This window comes from Epinephelus moara, chromosome 12, assembly GCF_006386435.1.
Source record: "Epinephelus moara isolate mb chromosome 12, YSFRI_EMoa_1.0, whole genome shotgun sequence".
Lineage (NCBI taxonomy): Eukaryota > Metazoa > Chordata > Actinopteri > Perciformes > Serranidae > Epinephelus > Epinephelus moara.
This window is the reverse complement of record NC_065517.1, coordinates 30,572,208-30,586,255: the sequence shown is the minus strand read 5'-3', so window position 1 is coordinate 30,586,255 and position 14,048 is coordinate 30,572,208. Positions and strand designations below refer to the sequence as shown.

Below are 14,048 nucleotides of genomic sequence, written 5' to 3'. Positions count from 1 at the left end.
GAATTCGGGAAGAAAAATGTGTTTTTCTTGTATGCTTCCAGCTTACAGTCATCAGTTTACAAACAGTCATACACTCAGTACTTCCCAAACAGACAGCCCTATCAGACGGGGAACTGAACATTAAGTGAAACTTATCTATGCTCTCTTCAAAGCCAGAGTCCATTGACAAAAACAGCAATTTTACCTCGCTGAACACAGGAGCTGCTGGTCTACCACTGCCTCAGTCAGTTAGTTAGTTTGTGTTACTGTGTGACTTTGGTGTTTAAAGGGTGAGTTAGGATTCACCAATGACACCAACAAGCTACCTGATCGAGGCAGTGGTAGACCAGCAGCTTCTGTGTTCAGCGATGTAAAATTACTGTTTTTGTCAATGGAGTCTGGCTTTGAAGAGAGTGTAGATACAGTTCACTTTTCGCTCAGTTCCCTGTCAGAAGGGGCTGTCTTTTTGGGAAGTACTGAGCAGATGACTGGATAAATTGGATAAATAATGTTGAATGTTTCGATAAACTTTTACTGTTGTTGAGCGTGGACCCCTTTGGCTTTAATTCATCAAGCATTTTCTCTGTTTTTGGATTCTTCGTTCACCAGAGGCGTATGAAAACAAAATTTTCTTTACGAATCAGTGTAACACGAGGTGAATAATTGATAAACAAGTGATCATTTAGGGGGTGAAGTATTGCTTTAGTAGCACAATAACATGGGAGAAGAAGTTAATTTTGCACAAACAAGACTGAAATAAATGATGCTCACTTCTGTCTTCCATCCTCATTCAACAGTTTGTGACTTGCTTACCATCCTACAGTGCACACATTGATTTACAGTATAGTAAAATACACAAAGTAATGCTTGACTTATTAAGAAATGTAGAGTGCTACTGTAACTGTTTTTGAAGCTTTGCAAACTACAGCTTGAAACTAAAACGGAGGAAATTTACACTTTCAGAAATACAGTTTCAGTTTTGGAGGTTAATTTTTTCTTTAACAGTTTTTCTTCTTCTAAAAACTTTTTTTTTTTCAGCGTGGTATGCGATAGATCCACATTAAAATGTCCACACATTGCAACATAGCTGTTTATATAAAAAAAAAACAGTCTGAGTTTTTCCACCACATTCTTGAATTTGTAAATGTACCCAGTTTGTTCCTCAAACAGATTCTGCCGTTTCTGATTCGATTGTTTCTGGTCAGTCACTATTAATCTTCAGTCTGTCTCTTTTATGCACAAGTCTAAGTTTAAAACCAGCAAATGAGTCGAAGTGCAGACCAGTGCAGTTGCTCAATCATGTTTTCTCATTCTCAGTTACACCAGAAAGAGTGACTTGGTAGTTTCAGAAGCGCAGATGATTCTAGTTTCTCACAGCCTGCGAAACCTTTCGTTTTACCACGGTCGCCCCCCCCCCCCCCTCCATCCTTCTTCCCATTTCTGTCTATGGCCCTCCACTTGCGCAATGCTGCCTCTTTCCTTCTCCCATCTGCAGCTTCCCTTTGCAGTATCTTATCTCCTCCGTTCCCCTACCTGTCTTATCACCGCTGTTACATTCTTCCTCTGTCCCCACCCTTTGCTACATCCCTCCCTGGTGTTTTCTATCACTCCCCACCCTCTAAGCTCCTTTCTGTCTCTCTACATCCTTAACTCCTCGGTGCGTTATTCTTCTCTGCAGGTCACGTAGATGCAGGTAAAAGCACACTGATGGGCCACCTGCTGTACCTGCTGGGCAACGTCAACAAGCGCACCATGCACAAGTATGAGCAGGAATCAAAGAAGGCGGGAAAGGCCTCCTTCGCCTATGCATGGGTCCTGGATGAAACTGGGGAGGAGAGGGACAGGTACATTTTGAAACCAACCACATACAGATGCACAGGCAGGAAAATCCTCTGTTATCTGGTACACATTAAGAGCAGAGGTCAGGATTGGTTCCACATGGACGCTTAACGTAGCCTGCAGTGTCTTCCTGTTGTGTGCTTCGTCTGATAATGAGCTAATTTTCACAGTCAGACTTTTTTTTTTTCCCAAATTCCTGGTGCTAGTGATCGTTACTCAACATAATATTGTCCTGGGTGTGATCTGGAAATTATAGCCTCCTCATGAGCAGGACCAAATCTTGCTTAAATTAGTTGGGTCGAGTTTTGCTGCTGAAAAACATTATAATCGATTGTGCGCTTTTTAACACGTAAAATATGTTTCCATTTGTCATTTCTGTTGTTGTTACCAGAGTGAAACGGAAGCGAAATAGATCAGAAACAGAAAGTGACTTGGGTGGGAATCCGTATTCACTTATCAGTAACTTCAGAAGCGATTGCGTAATACCTACAGCATCTGACTGTAAGACAGAGAGAGCCTCGCCCTCTAGGAGACGTTGCAGCTGAACTGAAATTGACTGAGCCTTTATATCTAGATTACCTTACGAGGAAGTCCGCCACTCAGCAAAACATCCACGCCCATGAATTGTTTTGCTTTTACACAAATGATTGTGCACATTACAGATGCATTTTTACTGGGTCACATGGTTGTAAAAATTCTCCTTGTATGTTTGTGTTTGCTGCAGAGGTGTGACCATGGATGTGGGCATGACCAAGTTTGAGACCAACTCGAAGGTGGTGACTCTGATGGACGCGCCGGGACACAAAGACTTCATCCCCAACATGATCACAGGAGCTGCACAGGTATACCGTGTTAAAGTATCCAAGCAACCTGCACAGTGCAAAGACACCAACACAGTGACTCAGAGATCTCTTAGTGTAGACCTCCTGATGTTGGTGTTACAGGACCAGCTCATTCAAGATTAAGACAAAAGATGTTTTTTAAAAACATAACCAATCTTTGAATTTCACATTTTATTTTACCTTAAAGGAGCAGTGTGTAAGATTAAGTGGCATCTAGTGGTGAGGACTGCAGATAGTAACCAGCTGACACTTCTCCGATGTGCCAAGCATGAACTCCCGGTTAGGATTCCCTCAGTATTCATTGTTCAAGAGGTTTTACCGGGAGCCAAATTATCCACAGAGGTCTCTTTGTCTCTAAAACAAATGGACCTGATGATTAAAACCAGTAAAACACTGAATAAGTAGTTTCACTTTACAAGTCAGTGTTTCTCTGATGCTGTTTGGCACGCTGGAGACGTGCTGCTAACCCAGCACATTCTAATGTGTACTCAGCTTTTTCTCTGATCACTGACGATATAGACATTGAGGAGGTTTTTAGCAGGAGCAGAATCATCCACAGAGTTCTATATGTTTCCAAAACAAGCAAACCTGGTGATTTAAACCAGCACAAACACTGAATAAAGCAGTTTCACGTTAGAATTCAGAGTGTTTACGACGCTGTTCGGCTCGACGTGGAGGGGCTGCAAACTACGAGTATGTGAATGGCCCTATCTAGAGCCAATGTCTGGTTTGTCCATTCTGGGCTACTGTAGAAACATGGCAGTGCAACGTGGATGAGGACCTGCTCCCTATGTAGATATAAATGGCTCATTCTTAGGTAACAAAAACACAACAATTCTTATTTTCAGGTGATTATACACAAAAGAAAACATACCTATTATATTGTATCCCATTTCTGCCAATACATCCCCCTAAATCCCTCACACTGGACCTTTAATTCAACTGTTACGATAACACAAAAACAGGATACAGAAAAAGAAAATACAAATAAATCAAAATTAGAAAGCTACATGTATATACAGTTCCATACTCTCCATACCAAGGTGCATGTATGTAATGCTGATGTAAAACTGATGTGCCAGTTATGCCAATATTCCTGAGCAAAGTGGCAGAGAAAATGTATAAAACAGGTGAATAATAAGTATAACATGCAGCCTCCTCCATTTACCTGAGCCTCAGTTCAGTTAGCCATTCATCTCTATGTTTCATTACCAGTACATTCTTTATGATTTGGTGAGTTGACCATTTTGAGACAACAGCACTGGTAGACTTACAGATGACCTCTTTCTGTGTGTTCCAATCCCCATACTACCATACTATATCGTACGCCAGAAAAAGATTCAGTATGTACCAGTACATACTGTGTCTAATGCAGTATGCCAAAAATATCAGGATGTTCTCCTGCATCCGGTCACATTTTTCACTTTGCAAGCCAGCATGTTTTCTGGCTATTCTGACCCACAATCCTCTGCACAGCGGATGATTTGTCACATTGACTCAGCCGCAGACAGATGACAGTTTGGCAGCTGTTTGACGGTTGTCAGAACGCGTGACAACGTGTACAAGTGACTGATGACCAGTCGATTAGTAATAATAGGAGTATTATTTGTTTAATTGAACAATAAAATCATAGATGTAACCAACAAAAATGGGCGTAAGTATTAAATAACAATTACAGAGAACTGCATACTATCATGAATTTAATATGTTAGAATCTACAATGTATGCAGTTATTGCAAAGTAACAACAGCAGAGCTCCCAGGTTGACCTCCGTCTCTGGCGAGCTCGGTAAATGGCATTTTGTTTTATCTCTATGGTAACGGATGTATGAGTAAGAGGGTCAACGCTCAGGGCCTAATATTATGAGGAAGTAGTATATCCCGGTTATATCCCAACTTTTTAAGGGCAGCTGCAGTGCCTACTAAACGTAAAAAGAAAACGTATGCGCACCCTTTCTGTTCTTCTGTCTCAGCTCTGGTAGCGACCAGCAACTCTGTGTTTTCCTACTGTGCACATTGGGCATGACCTAAGATTTAAAATGAGAAGCTTTTATATCCATTGATGAATTTGTTTTATTGAGAGGCCACTATGTTGAATAGGTGTTCTTCTGTTTTGTTGTAAACTTGGTATATCATGTCGTATTTGTTGTATTTGCACAACTGCTGACTTTACCAGGTCCTCTAGTAGAAGAGATTTTCGATTTGACTGGGACTTCCTGTTCAAAATAATGGTAAAAAAAAAAAATACAGAAAATTAACTGTAGTGTAGGAGAGGGTAAAGATAAAATCATCCTTCACATTTTGATTTATCTATAATTAATAATTAGATTTTGTGCCTCTCACATGTCTACAATCAGTACACAGAATATTAAGATTCCTGCAGTATGTCTGAATATATCAGTTAGCCTCATTAAACCATTGCAGATGATCACATTTTGTGTCAACGTGAAACTTAACATCTTTGTAATTTAACGGACCTCTTCTCGATCATACTAGTTCCTTTCCCCTGCTGTGATACACTCTCGGCTCGCCCCACCCGTCAGCATGATTTGAAATAACTTTCGTGGTTTTGGGTGTTGGTGTGACAAGGTGTTTTTGCAGGCATGGGTGTGCTCGTCTGTCTCTGTTTTGAGACACTAATGTAATTTCTCTTTTTACCATATGACTGTCCTCACGTTCAGCCTCATCGTGTAGTGACTAAGGTGTTTCTGCTGCAGGCAAATGAAGCCGCCTGTCTGTCACGTATTCTGAGGCTCAAGATTTTATCTCTCAGCCTGTTGTTAACCCCGTTAAATAAATCAGTCATTTAAAGAGTAAAGCAGTAATTCTAAATTACTGTTTGTGTGATGATTTTGACTGTATTTTGCTTTTTACATGTGAAAATATCTGTCATTGAGGAAAAGCAACAAATGGGGTCAACTGTCATCTCCTTCTAGACTGAGTTGTTGAATGAAAATTATTATGTTTTTGAAAATTTTACCTAAAGGGGAATTTTTTCAACATTGACACTATTTTTTCTTATGTGTTTGTGTTAAAGTGATTACAGTGAACAGCATGTTTGAAATTGGTTCATTATTGAGCCCAAAACAGGCTGCAGTGTAACCACTCAGAGCATTTACATCCATTAAATGTTCCTGGTTTTGCCACTGACAGGCTCATATTGTTATTATAAGTTCCTGGCAACATTATGGAAAGGATCCCTACAGAGATAGACCTTTTTGTAAAAGAGTAAGATCATTTTTGTGTATCCATAAACAGCCCCGAAATCACTGTCACCAACGGCACCAGACTCCATTCAAAAAAACAGTAATTTTGTCGTAGTAGAACACACTTCATTTACAGTCAACAGTAACAAAATAAAACTCACAACAGCCGTCTGGTTCGTTTTTCCACTGCTCCAACAATCGGCAACTGTGGTTTGGTTGAAATAAACCCCCAATTAACCCAGTTAGGTGTGAAAATATGCGGACTCTTTACACGCTAAAATTACTGTTTTTTAAATGGAGTCTGGTGGAATTGGCGATAGCAATGTCGGGCCTGTTTCCGGTTAAACAAAAAGGATCTTACTCTTTAGCTAAAGGTCTATCTCTGTAGGGATCCTTTCCATAATCTTGTCAGACACTTACAAAAACAATCTGAGCCTGCCAGTGGCAAAAACACCCACTTTTAGTCGACGTAAATTGATGGTGCATAATTGCCCCTTAACGTTACATTGCAACCTGTTATGTTGCTGTTGGATACAGCCCTCTTGATTAATATTGGACCAGTTTAAAAAGCTGTTGTTCCTATTTGTCACATAGACACAAACACACAGGAAATTAGGGTCCAGGTCGAAAAATACATTAGTTACCCTTTAAGGTTAAATGCATGATTGTTCCAATATATGTAAGAATTTTATTGGGACATGAGCAGTGTGTGTCTTGTGTCATAGTGAAGCTTAAACTACAGTTTTATTTCATATTCCCATATTAGCGTCTATGCATAAGACATTGAAGTTTCTCATCTGATGATTAGAAGCTGTCTGATTTGTCATGTACATTATGTGTTAAAACATTTCACCTACTGAGCTGAGTTTGTGTGATTTTAACGCTCACGTCTGCCTCAGCGGGAACAGATGCACGCGGTTCTTATCTTTCCCCTCGGTGCTCTCTCCAGGCCGACGTGGCGGTGCTCGTGGTGGATGCCAGCCGAGGAGAGTTCGAGGCAGGCTTTGAGGCGGGAGGTCAGACCAGAGAGCATGCCTTGTTGGTGCGCTCGCTTGGCGTCACTCAGCTGGCTGTGGCTGTCAACAAGATGGACCAGGTCAGACCTGCTACACTTTACTGACACATAGTGGGGATGTTTTAAGGGGTGATATGATATATGATATATTGGTGATTTGTTGTGACTTTTTTGAGAGAAAATCTGTAAGAAAATGAAACAAATGAGCCTCACAAACACACTTCAGATATATTCTGTGAAAGCTTGATGATTCACTGATTTTGCTCTGCGTACATTTGACCCTGTTTCTGAAAGTTCAAGATGTAAAAACCTGCAAACATTTCTGTCAGGAGAGGAAAAGGCTTCAGGGAACCGTGTGATTGAATTTTTGTGTTATAGTTTCCTATAGTCACTGGCATGTTGGCTGACACATTTCCATATCAAAGCCGTGCTGAAGGGGAAACTTTCTGTGTGTGTATTTTTCTTTTTCCTTTTACCAATCAGGTAAACTGGCAACAAGTGCGTTTCAAAGAGATTGTTTCCAAACTTGGCCAGTTTCTCAAGCAGGCAGGATTCAAGGTGAGTTTGCTTGACATCTCTTTATCACTATCTTGTCCTTTTATATATTTGATTAAAAAGAAGTGTTTCCCAGCTTTCCTTTTGTTTGATCCAGTGTTTTTTTTTTTTTTTGGTTTGTTTGTTTTTTTCTCCAGGAGTCTGATGTTTTCTACATCCCCAGCAGCGGCTTGTCAGGAGAGAACCTCACAACCAGGAGCTCTGTGTCAGAACTCACCTCTTGGTACTCCGGTCCCAGCCTGCTGGAGCAGATTGGTAATGCACACTGGCAGTGCTGCAAGCTGCCTGGAGCGTTTTGACACTTAGACTGAGGTCTTTCTGGGGAAAAGTGAAAAAAATATGCAAGCACAAGCTGCATCTCTGCCCCTTTTCATCATGGGTTGCTTGCAAATGCATAAACCAGCATTTTTAGGTCTTTGTGCAAGTTGATTGCATTGCATCAAATGCACATCTGTAGTAATATAGACTAGTATTGAATATTAAAAGGCTTCTGTAACTTCAGAAATCAGTCTAACAATAGAATGAATTAAATCAAGTGAAAAACTTAAGTGTCTTCAGGGTTTTCATGAGAGGTGGCTGCTGCTTGCAAGTGATCTCTCGATTCAAGAGAGTTCTTAGAACACGTTAATTTGCATCAAAAGGAAACGCTGCCAATAACTTTTCTTTCAGTGGTTTTAAAGTGATAAAGTCGCCTGTCTAACCAGATCTATTGAGCATCATATATTCCTCCCATAGGCTGTAGAAGTGGCCCTGAAACCTTTGTAGTTTTATCAGTCACAGAGATCACCTTAAAAGGACAAAACTACATATTTATCCTCTTAGCTGTAGTGCCATTTGTAAGACTAGATTGTTTTGGTGTGAGTTGCAGAGTGTTGGAGATATCAGCCATAGAGATGTCTGCCTTCTCTACAGTATAATGGAACTAGATAGCACTCAGCTTGTGGTGCTCAAAGCGGCAAATAAATACATTTGAGAAACTCAACAGCAATGTCTCTTTCCAGAAATGACCTGGTTTTTCAAGATAATCCACAGAGCTTGTTGTGAGCAGTTTCATGTAGGAACTATTTTCTTTCCATTGAACTACACCCACTAACTGTATTACCACGCAGAATGAAGCATCTACTGCTTGCTCTCCTAGCACCTCTGAGCTAGCTAACGTTACAGCTCAGACGAGGAGGACGACATTAATGTTTACATCTCGCGCTGTCAGGAGCATGAAACTCTTGTCCATGAGTAGATGCACTCTTCCTTCTGCGGTGATATGGTTCGTGGGTGTAATTTGACATACAGAATGTAGTCCCTACATGAAACTGCTCACAACAAGGTCTGTGGATTATCTCGAGTAAGTTATCTTGAGCTGCACAGGAAGTAGCATATGTAGCCATATCTTTACCAAAACTGTAGTCTCAGCAATATGCCGAGTGTACAAGATGATGGAGGTGATTATGCTGCTGGAGTGGTGTGCGTAATCCTGCAAATGGAAATGATTAATAGGTTCTTTGGAGTATTGCATACAGACTTCACAAGGATTTCCCACATTGTAACTGTAATTCATGTGTGTTTTGTGTGGACTACAGGACAGTATGGCGACTATAGCATCAGTCATCCAGTACCAGTAAAAATTATTCACCACCTCCGGTCACCAGGCTTTTTCGTAATATTTTCTGGACGTTCTGTACCTCAGTGTTTACTTCCCTTTTTTGTCTGCTTTTGTTTTCTCTCTCTCTAAAGATGCCCTCAAAGCCCCACAGAGATCTGTAGACAAACCGTTCAGACTCTGCGTTTCCGATGTGTTCAAAGGTAACGTCACTGACGCATACTCACAGTGAAGGTGATTTTGTCCATGTCCTTTTTCATTTCTCTTTTTTTGTGAATTTAAGCTGATGTTGCATTTTCTCTTCCCAGACCAGGGTTCAGGCTTCTGTGTTACAGGGAAGATCGAGGCTGGTTACATTCAGACTGGAGACAGAATACTGGCGATGCCTCCCAATGAAACCTGCACTGTCAAAGGTACACACGCGCTGACTTTGGTATTTTACCTTTCACGTTGGATTCCTACAGAGCATTTTCCTCATATATAGCAATAAAAAAGGCACACAAATTCCTCCCTTGGTAATTATAAGGGCAGTTTAAAAACCAAATCTGTCTCTGCCACAGATTGTTGCTACTTGTTTCAGCATCCAGGACAAGATTAAAATAATAGTATGCTTTAAATATGCTTGAAAACACACACATGTACAATACAAATTCATTAAAAATGTTTAAATTAACTAAGGATACAGGTACAGTTGTTCTGATCCCGATACCAGTATCAGAAATGCCTCATGCTGCCTAAAATGTTGGATCAGGTATCAGTGAATAAGCCAGTCTACGCACTGATTCTTTACCACGGAATTTATGAATACACTTTAAAGTAGTTTCACATGCGGATAAAACAGCAGTTTCCCTGGAAATCAGTTCTCCTTTGCATCTATACACACCTATATACTTCTCAGTTAAAACAGAAACAAAAACATAAACATAATCTGTCGACATCTTTGTTTGACAGAATATCTCACTAAAACGCAAACACACGTCTGCAGCACTCTCCCCTCCTCACACACAGGTAGTAAAGTGTACATGCTAACGTCACCTTTAAAAACACCAACTGGAGATGTCATCACCATTTATTTATTCCCCTTTTCATTTTAGGACGGTGGAGTTCACTCAAAGATCTGGACATGCGGAAGTTTTCCTTTCCTCTCCTCATTGACAACATCTCACATGTTTTTTAACAACACAAACTGCTCTACAGCACAACAAAAGAAAACAAAGAATGCATACACAGATACAGACATACACACTGCACCTTTAAAGGAACAGGCAGTTGCAGGAGATAAAGACCTAATCAGGGCCTATCCTTTTGTCTCATACACAATCTCACATTTGAAATTTTCCCACCATCTGCTGATGATCCAAAACTTTCTGGCAGACTTAAAATTGCAGACACTGAGATGACCAGATGACACTGGGAGCAGCAGACGCCTCTGTTCGTCCAAGAAATCGCAGCAATACTGAGTTTAAACGTAAAGTAGTCATTCGTCCAAGTGGTGCTAACAAAATGTGAATAAACCAGGAAGTTAGTCCACTGTTTTTATTGTTTCTGTTGTTGTCCTCGTCTCCCAAACGCTCCGTTTTACATGTCCACATGGATATGAAATAACCAGAGTTTAAAACATTTTTGTACCATAAAAGGCGTTTGAAAAATGTCTGTGTCAGTGACCTAAAGCTGTGTTAACATGTAGACAAGAGGCCAAATGTAGAGGAATATATATTTGTTTACATACATGTAGACAGGGCATTAAACAGTAGCCTGTGCGGCCACTGGCAACTATTGTTCTAGAGCCATGAAGAAGCATTGATTTCCGGTAAATGGTGTGATGTTTGCTGTCAGCAGTGTCTACATTACACAACAGTATCGGTGTCAGGAAGCAATCAATGGCACTGCAACATCTCTGGATACAGGACCACAGATTATAAGACACTTCCTCAGGCAGGATTCTTCACTAAGCTGTGCTGGCGTTCATAACTCTGAGTGAACTGCACGTCAGCTTCAAGCACACCTGCATCTGAGTGCGCCTTTTTGTGCGTCTCTGAATGAGTGTGCTTGTTGACTGAGTGGTGATAAACACTGCCATCCTGTGGTGGTTCGGTGACTTACACTCTGTCTGTTTGTGCTGCAGGTATAACTCTACATGACGAGGCTCTGGACTGGGCTGCGGCAGGAGACCACGTCAGCCTCACAGTCACAGGCATGGACATCATCAAGATCAAGTAAACACAATGTCATGTTTTGCTTTCAAAATATTTAGTAGTGATATCTGTCATGTTTATATTTGGGTCGTGCAGACTATATATTTAGAGGTAACTGCTTTCTTCCAGTGTGGGCTGTGTGTTCTGCGATCCCAAGGAGCCTATTCGAGTGTGTACTCGATTCAGAGCCAGAATCCTTCTCTTTAATATCGAAGTCCCAGTCACACAAGGTTTCCCAGTAAGTGCCTGCCATCACAGTCATATTACCAACAGCTTTTTTAATGTTACTTTCATATGTGTGCTGGATGTACAGGCTTATAGCTCTGTTTCTGTTTCACTCTATGAATGTGTTTGTTCATCGTGTATGTGTGTGTGTTTGTGTGTGTGTAGGTATTGCTGCATTACCAAACCGTCAGCGAGCCGGCCACCATTAGGAAACTAATTAGTGTTCTACACAAGAGCAGCGGTGAGGTCCTCAAGAAGAAACCAAAGTGAGTGAGCACTGTATTATGTGTTATATTACACATGTACGGAACACATCAGGGTTGTCTTTACTGTGTACTCAGATCATGAAGAGTTTGTCTGTAGGTATTCTTTCCAAATCAAAAACTGAGAGCAGCACCGAAGGGATTGATCAAGTCATCTTCAACACGTTAAAATTTTCCCCAAAAAGTGTTTCCTAGTACTTTCTGCGTTATTAAATATGATACATAGAAGATCAAAGAAATGAAATGCTGGAAATCAAATTCTTGTGAGATCATTGACATCTGTTTTTTTATTGATTGGTTTCTTTAGTAGCACATAAAAAAGAACATCCAACAAAAAACAATGTAAAGAATATCAGAACATGAAAGGGAGGCCAAAAGCTTTAAAGCAGGGTGTCAAACATACGGCCCGGGGGCCAGAACTGGCCCGCCAAAGGGTCCAATCCGGCCCAATAGATGCCTTTGCACACCTGATGTTGATGCACTTGTGAAGGTGCATCAGAGAGGTTTCAGTTTTAGGTTTAAAGAGTGAATAGATACTTAATGTAAAATACTGCTTCAGAGGCTTCTCCACCCTGAGCAAAACACAGCTCTCTGAAAATAACAATGATTACTTACTGTGGTCATATTTAAAGATATTGAACGTTGTGTAAAATATTGTCAACCAGCAGCTTCAGTACAAAAGAATCTGTATCAGACTTCTATCTTAAAACAAAATTAGTGGGACCCTGCTGCTGAGGCACTGACAAACCTTGACTGCAAATGGTTTGTAATGGAAGGAATGACTTAACCTGCTCCTTCAATAGTTTCCACTTTATTGGAAGATTATGAAAAAAATGCACATGTCATGAAAGTGAGTAGTAGACACAATTTGAATGTGGAAAAACTGAGACATAATGCTGATTATTTATTATGTGATGGTTTCACTGGTTCGGTTGACATCAAATTGACCTGTATGTGGCCCGTGAACTAAAATGAGTTTGACACCCCTGCTTTTAAAGCTTATCAGGGGTCTCTTAATTTTGATTATAACCATCAAGTACAAGAAACTTAAACTTGGTATAATTTTGAATATTTTTTTTTTTTTTTTTTAATAGTTATAAATAGAATAAAATAAGTAACTCACAATAAAAAAGTACCAAAGACTGTACAAATTTTAGGATTATCTTAATTTTTTATTTTTATTTTAAAAATATTGCTAAGGACTGACCTTGGTTCTGATTGAGAGTGTTCCATTTTTTATGTCCTAAATATTTTACAGAAAATTAACTTTGGCAGGTTTTAATAAGGGGAATGAATGAAAGTGACTATACTGTCTGCTTTGATAAGAGATCTGAGTTAAATATCAGTTAAAATATTTCCAGAACAGTGTTAGTAAGCTTTTCATCTTTTGGACAGCTTTTTAAACAAATTCAAAAATTTCAATTTTTAATTTTTTTTTTTTTTTTTTTTAAATTTAACCTTAATTTAACCAGGAAGTCCCATTGAGATTAAAAATCTCTTTACAAGAGAGACCTGGCTGAGGTGGCAGCCAATCAAAACACATTTAAAATGCAGCAATTACAAAAATCCACAATAAAACAACAACTGTTCAAACATAGGGGCCTCTCAAGAAAAACAAGCACGTCTCTGTCACCACATTTTTTATAACACCCTTATTATTGTCATTAACTTCACTAACGAGCTCTTTCTGGAAAAGAAATTGACAAAATTGTAATAAAGTGTAAGGTGGGTGTGTTATTCTGTGTCTTACCTGCTAAATTGTATTTATTTAGGACATCCTTCATCTCAGGTGTCGTCAATATTCTCAACTCAACAAACTGACTGAAAACATCACTAACCGCCTGTCTGCGTCTTATGTTGCCATTTCTTGTGTTTGATGAGCCAAAGACAAAGTTCCACCCTGATGGACACAAAAGATTTATTGTATTCTTCTGTTCTCTGAAGGTGTTTGAGTAAAGGCATGAACGCCATCGTGGAGATCCAGACTCACAGGCCGGTGTCATTAGAGTTATACAAGGACTACAAGGAGCTGGGACGCTTCATGCTCAGATACGTCGGCTCAACCATCGCTGCAGGGGTTGTCACTGAGGTAAAGTCTGAACAGTATCTGAGGCTTTTCTCATTCCTCTTTTTTGTTCCTCCTCGTCCGCTCTCTTCTCCGTCCTCCTGCCTGTGACCTGGAAATCGATCTCAGCGTACCATCTTGGCGGATGTCTCACTTCCTGAAATCTATGTCAAAGAGAGAAGAACGAGGAGAGAGAGGCGCGCTGCAGGAGCTTTTAGTGAGGATGCAGGTGTATCCTTCCTCAAAGTCTTTTCAGCAACTGTGACGT

The 14,048-nt window shown here is 40.2% G+C and overlaps 1 protein-coding gene across 1 annotated transcript in view; it reads left to right on the top strand.

Moving 5' to 3' along the window:
• Positions 1–14,048, top strand: part of hbs1l (HBS1-like translational GTPase) — a 39,440-nt gene that overhangs the window by 22,979 nt on the left and 2,413 nt on the right. The window contains exons 7-17 of the mRNA XM_050058187.1: positions 1,658–1,823; positions 2,543–2,660; positions 6,815–6,961; positions 7,364–7,438; positions 7,573–7,690; positions 9,167–9,235; positions 9,341–9,445; positions 11,158–11,248; positions 11,357–11,465; positions 11,618–11,718; positions 13,660–13,804. Of these exons, the coding sequence (XP_049914144.1) occupies positions 1,658–1,823; positions 2,543–2,660; positions 6,815–6,961; positions 7,364–7,438; positions 7,573–7,690; positions 9,167–9,235; positions 9,341–9,445; positions 11,158–11,248; positions 11,357–11,465; positions 11,618–11,718; positions 13,660–13,804 (1,244 nt within the window). The remainder of the gene's footprint in view (positions 1–1,657; positions 1,824–2,542; positions 2,661–6,814; positions 6,962–7,363; positions 7,439–7,572; positions 7,691–9,166; positions 9,236–9,340; positions 9,446–11,157; positions 11,249–11,356; positions 11,466–11,617; positions 11,719–13,659; positions 13,805–14,048) is intronic.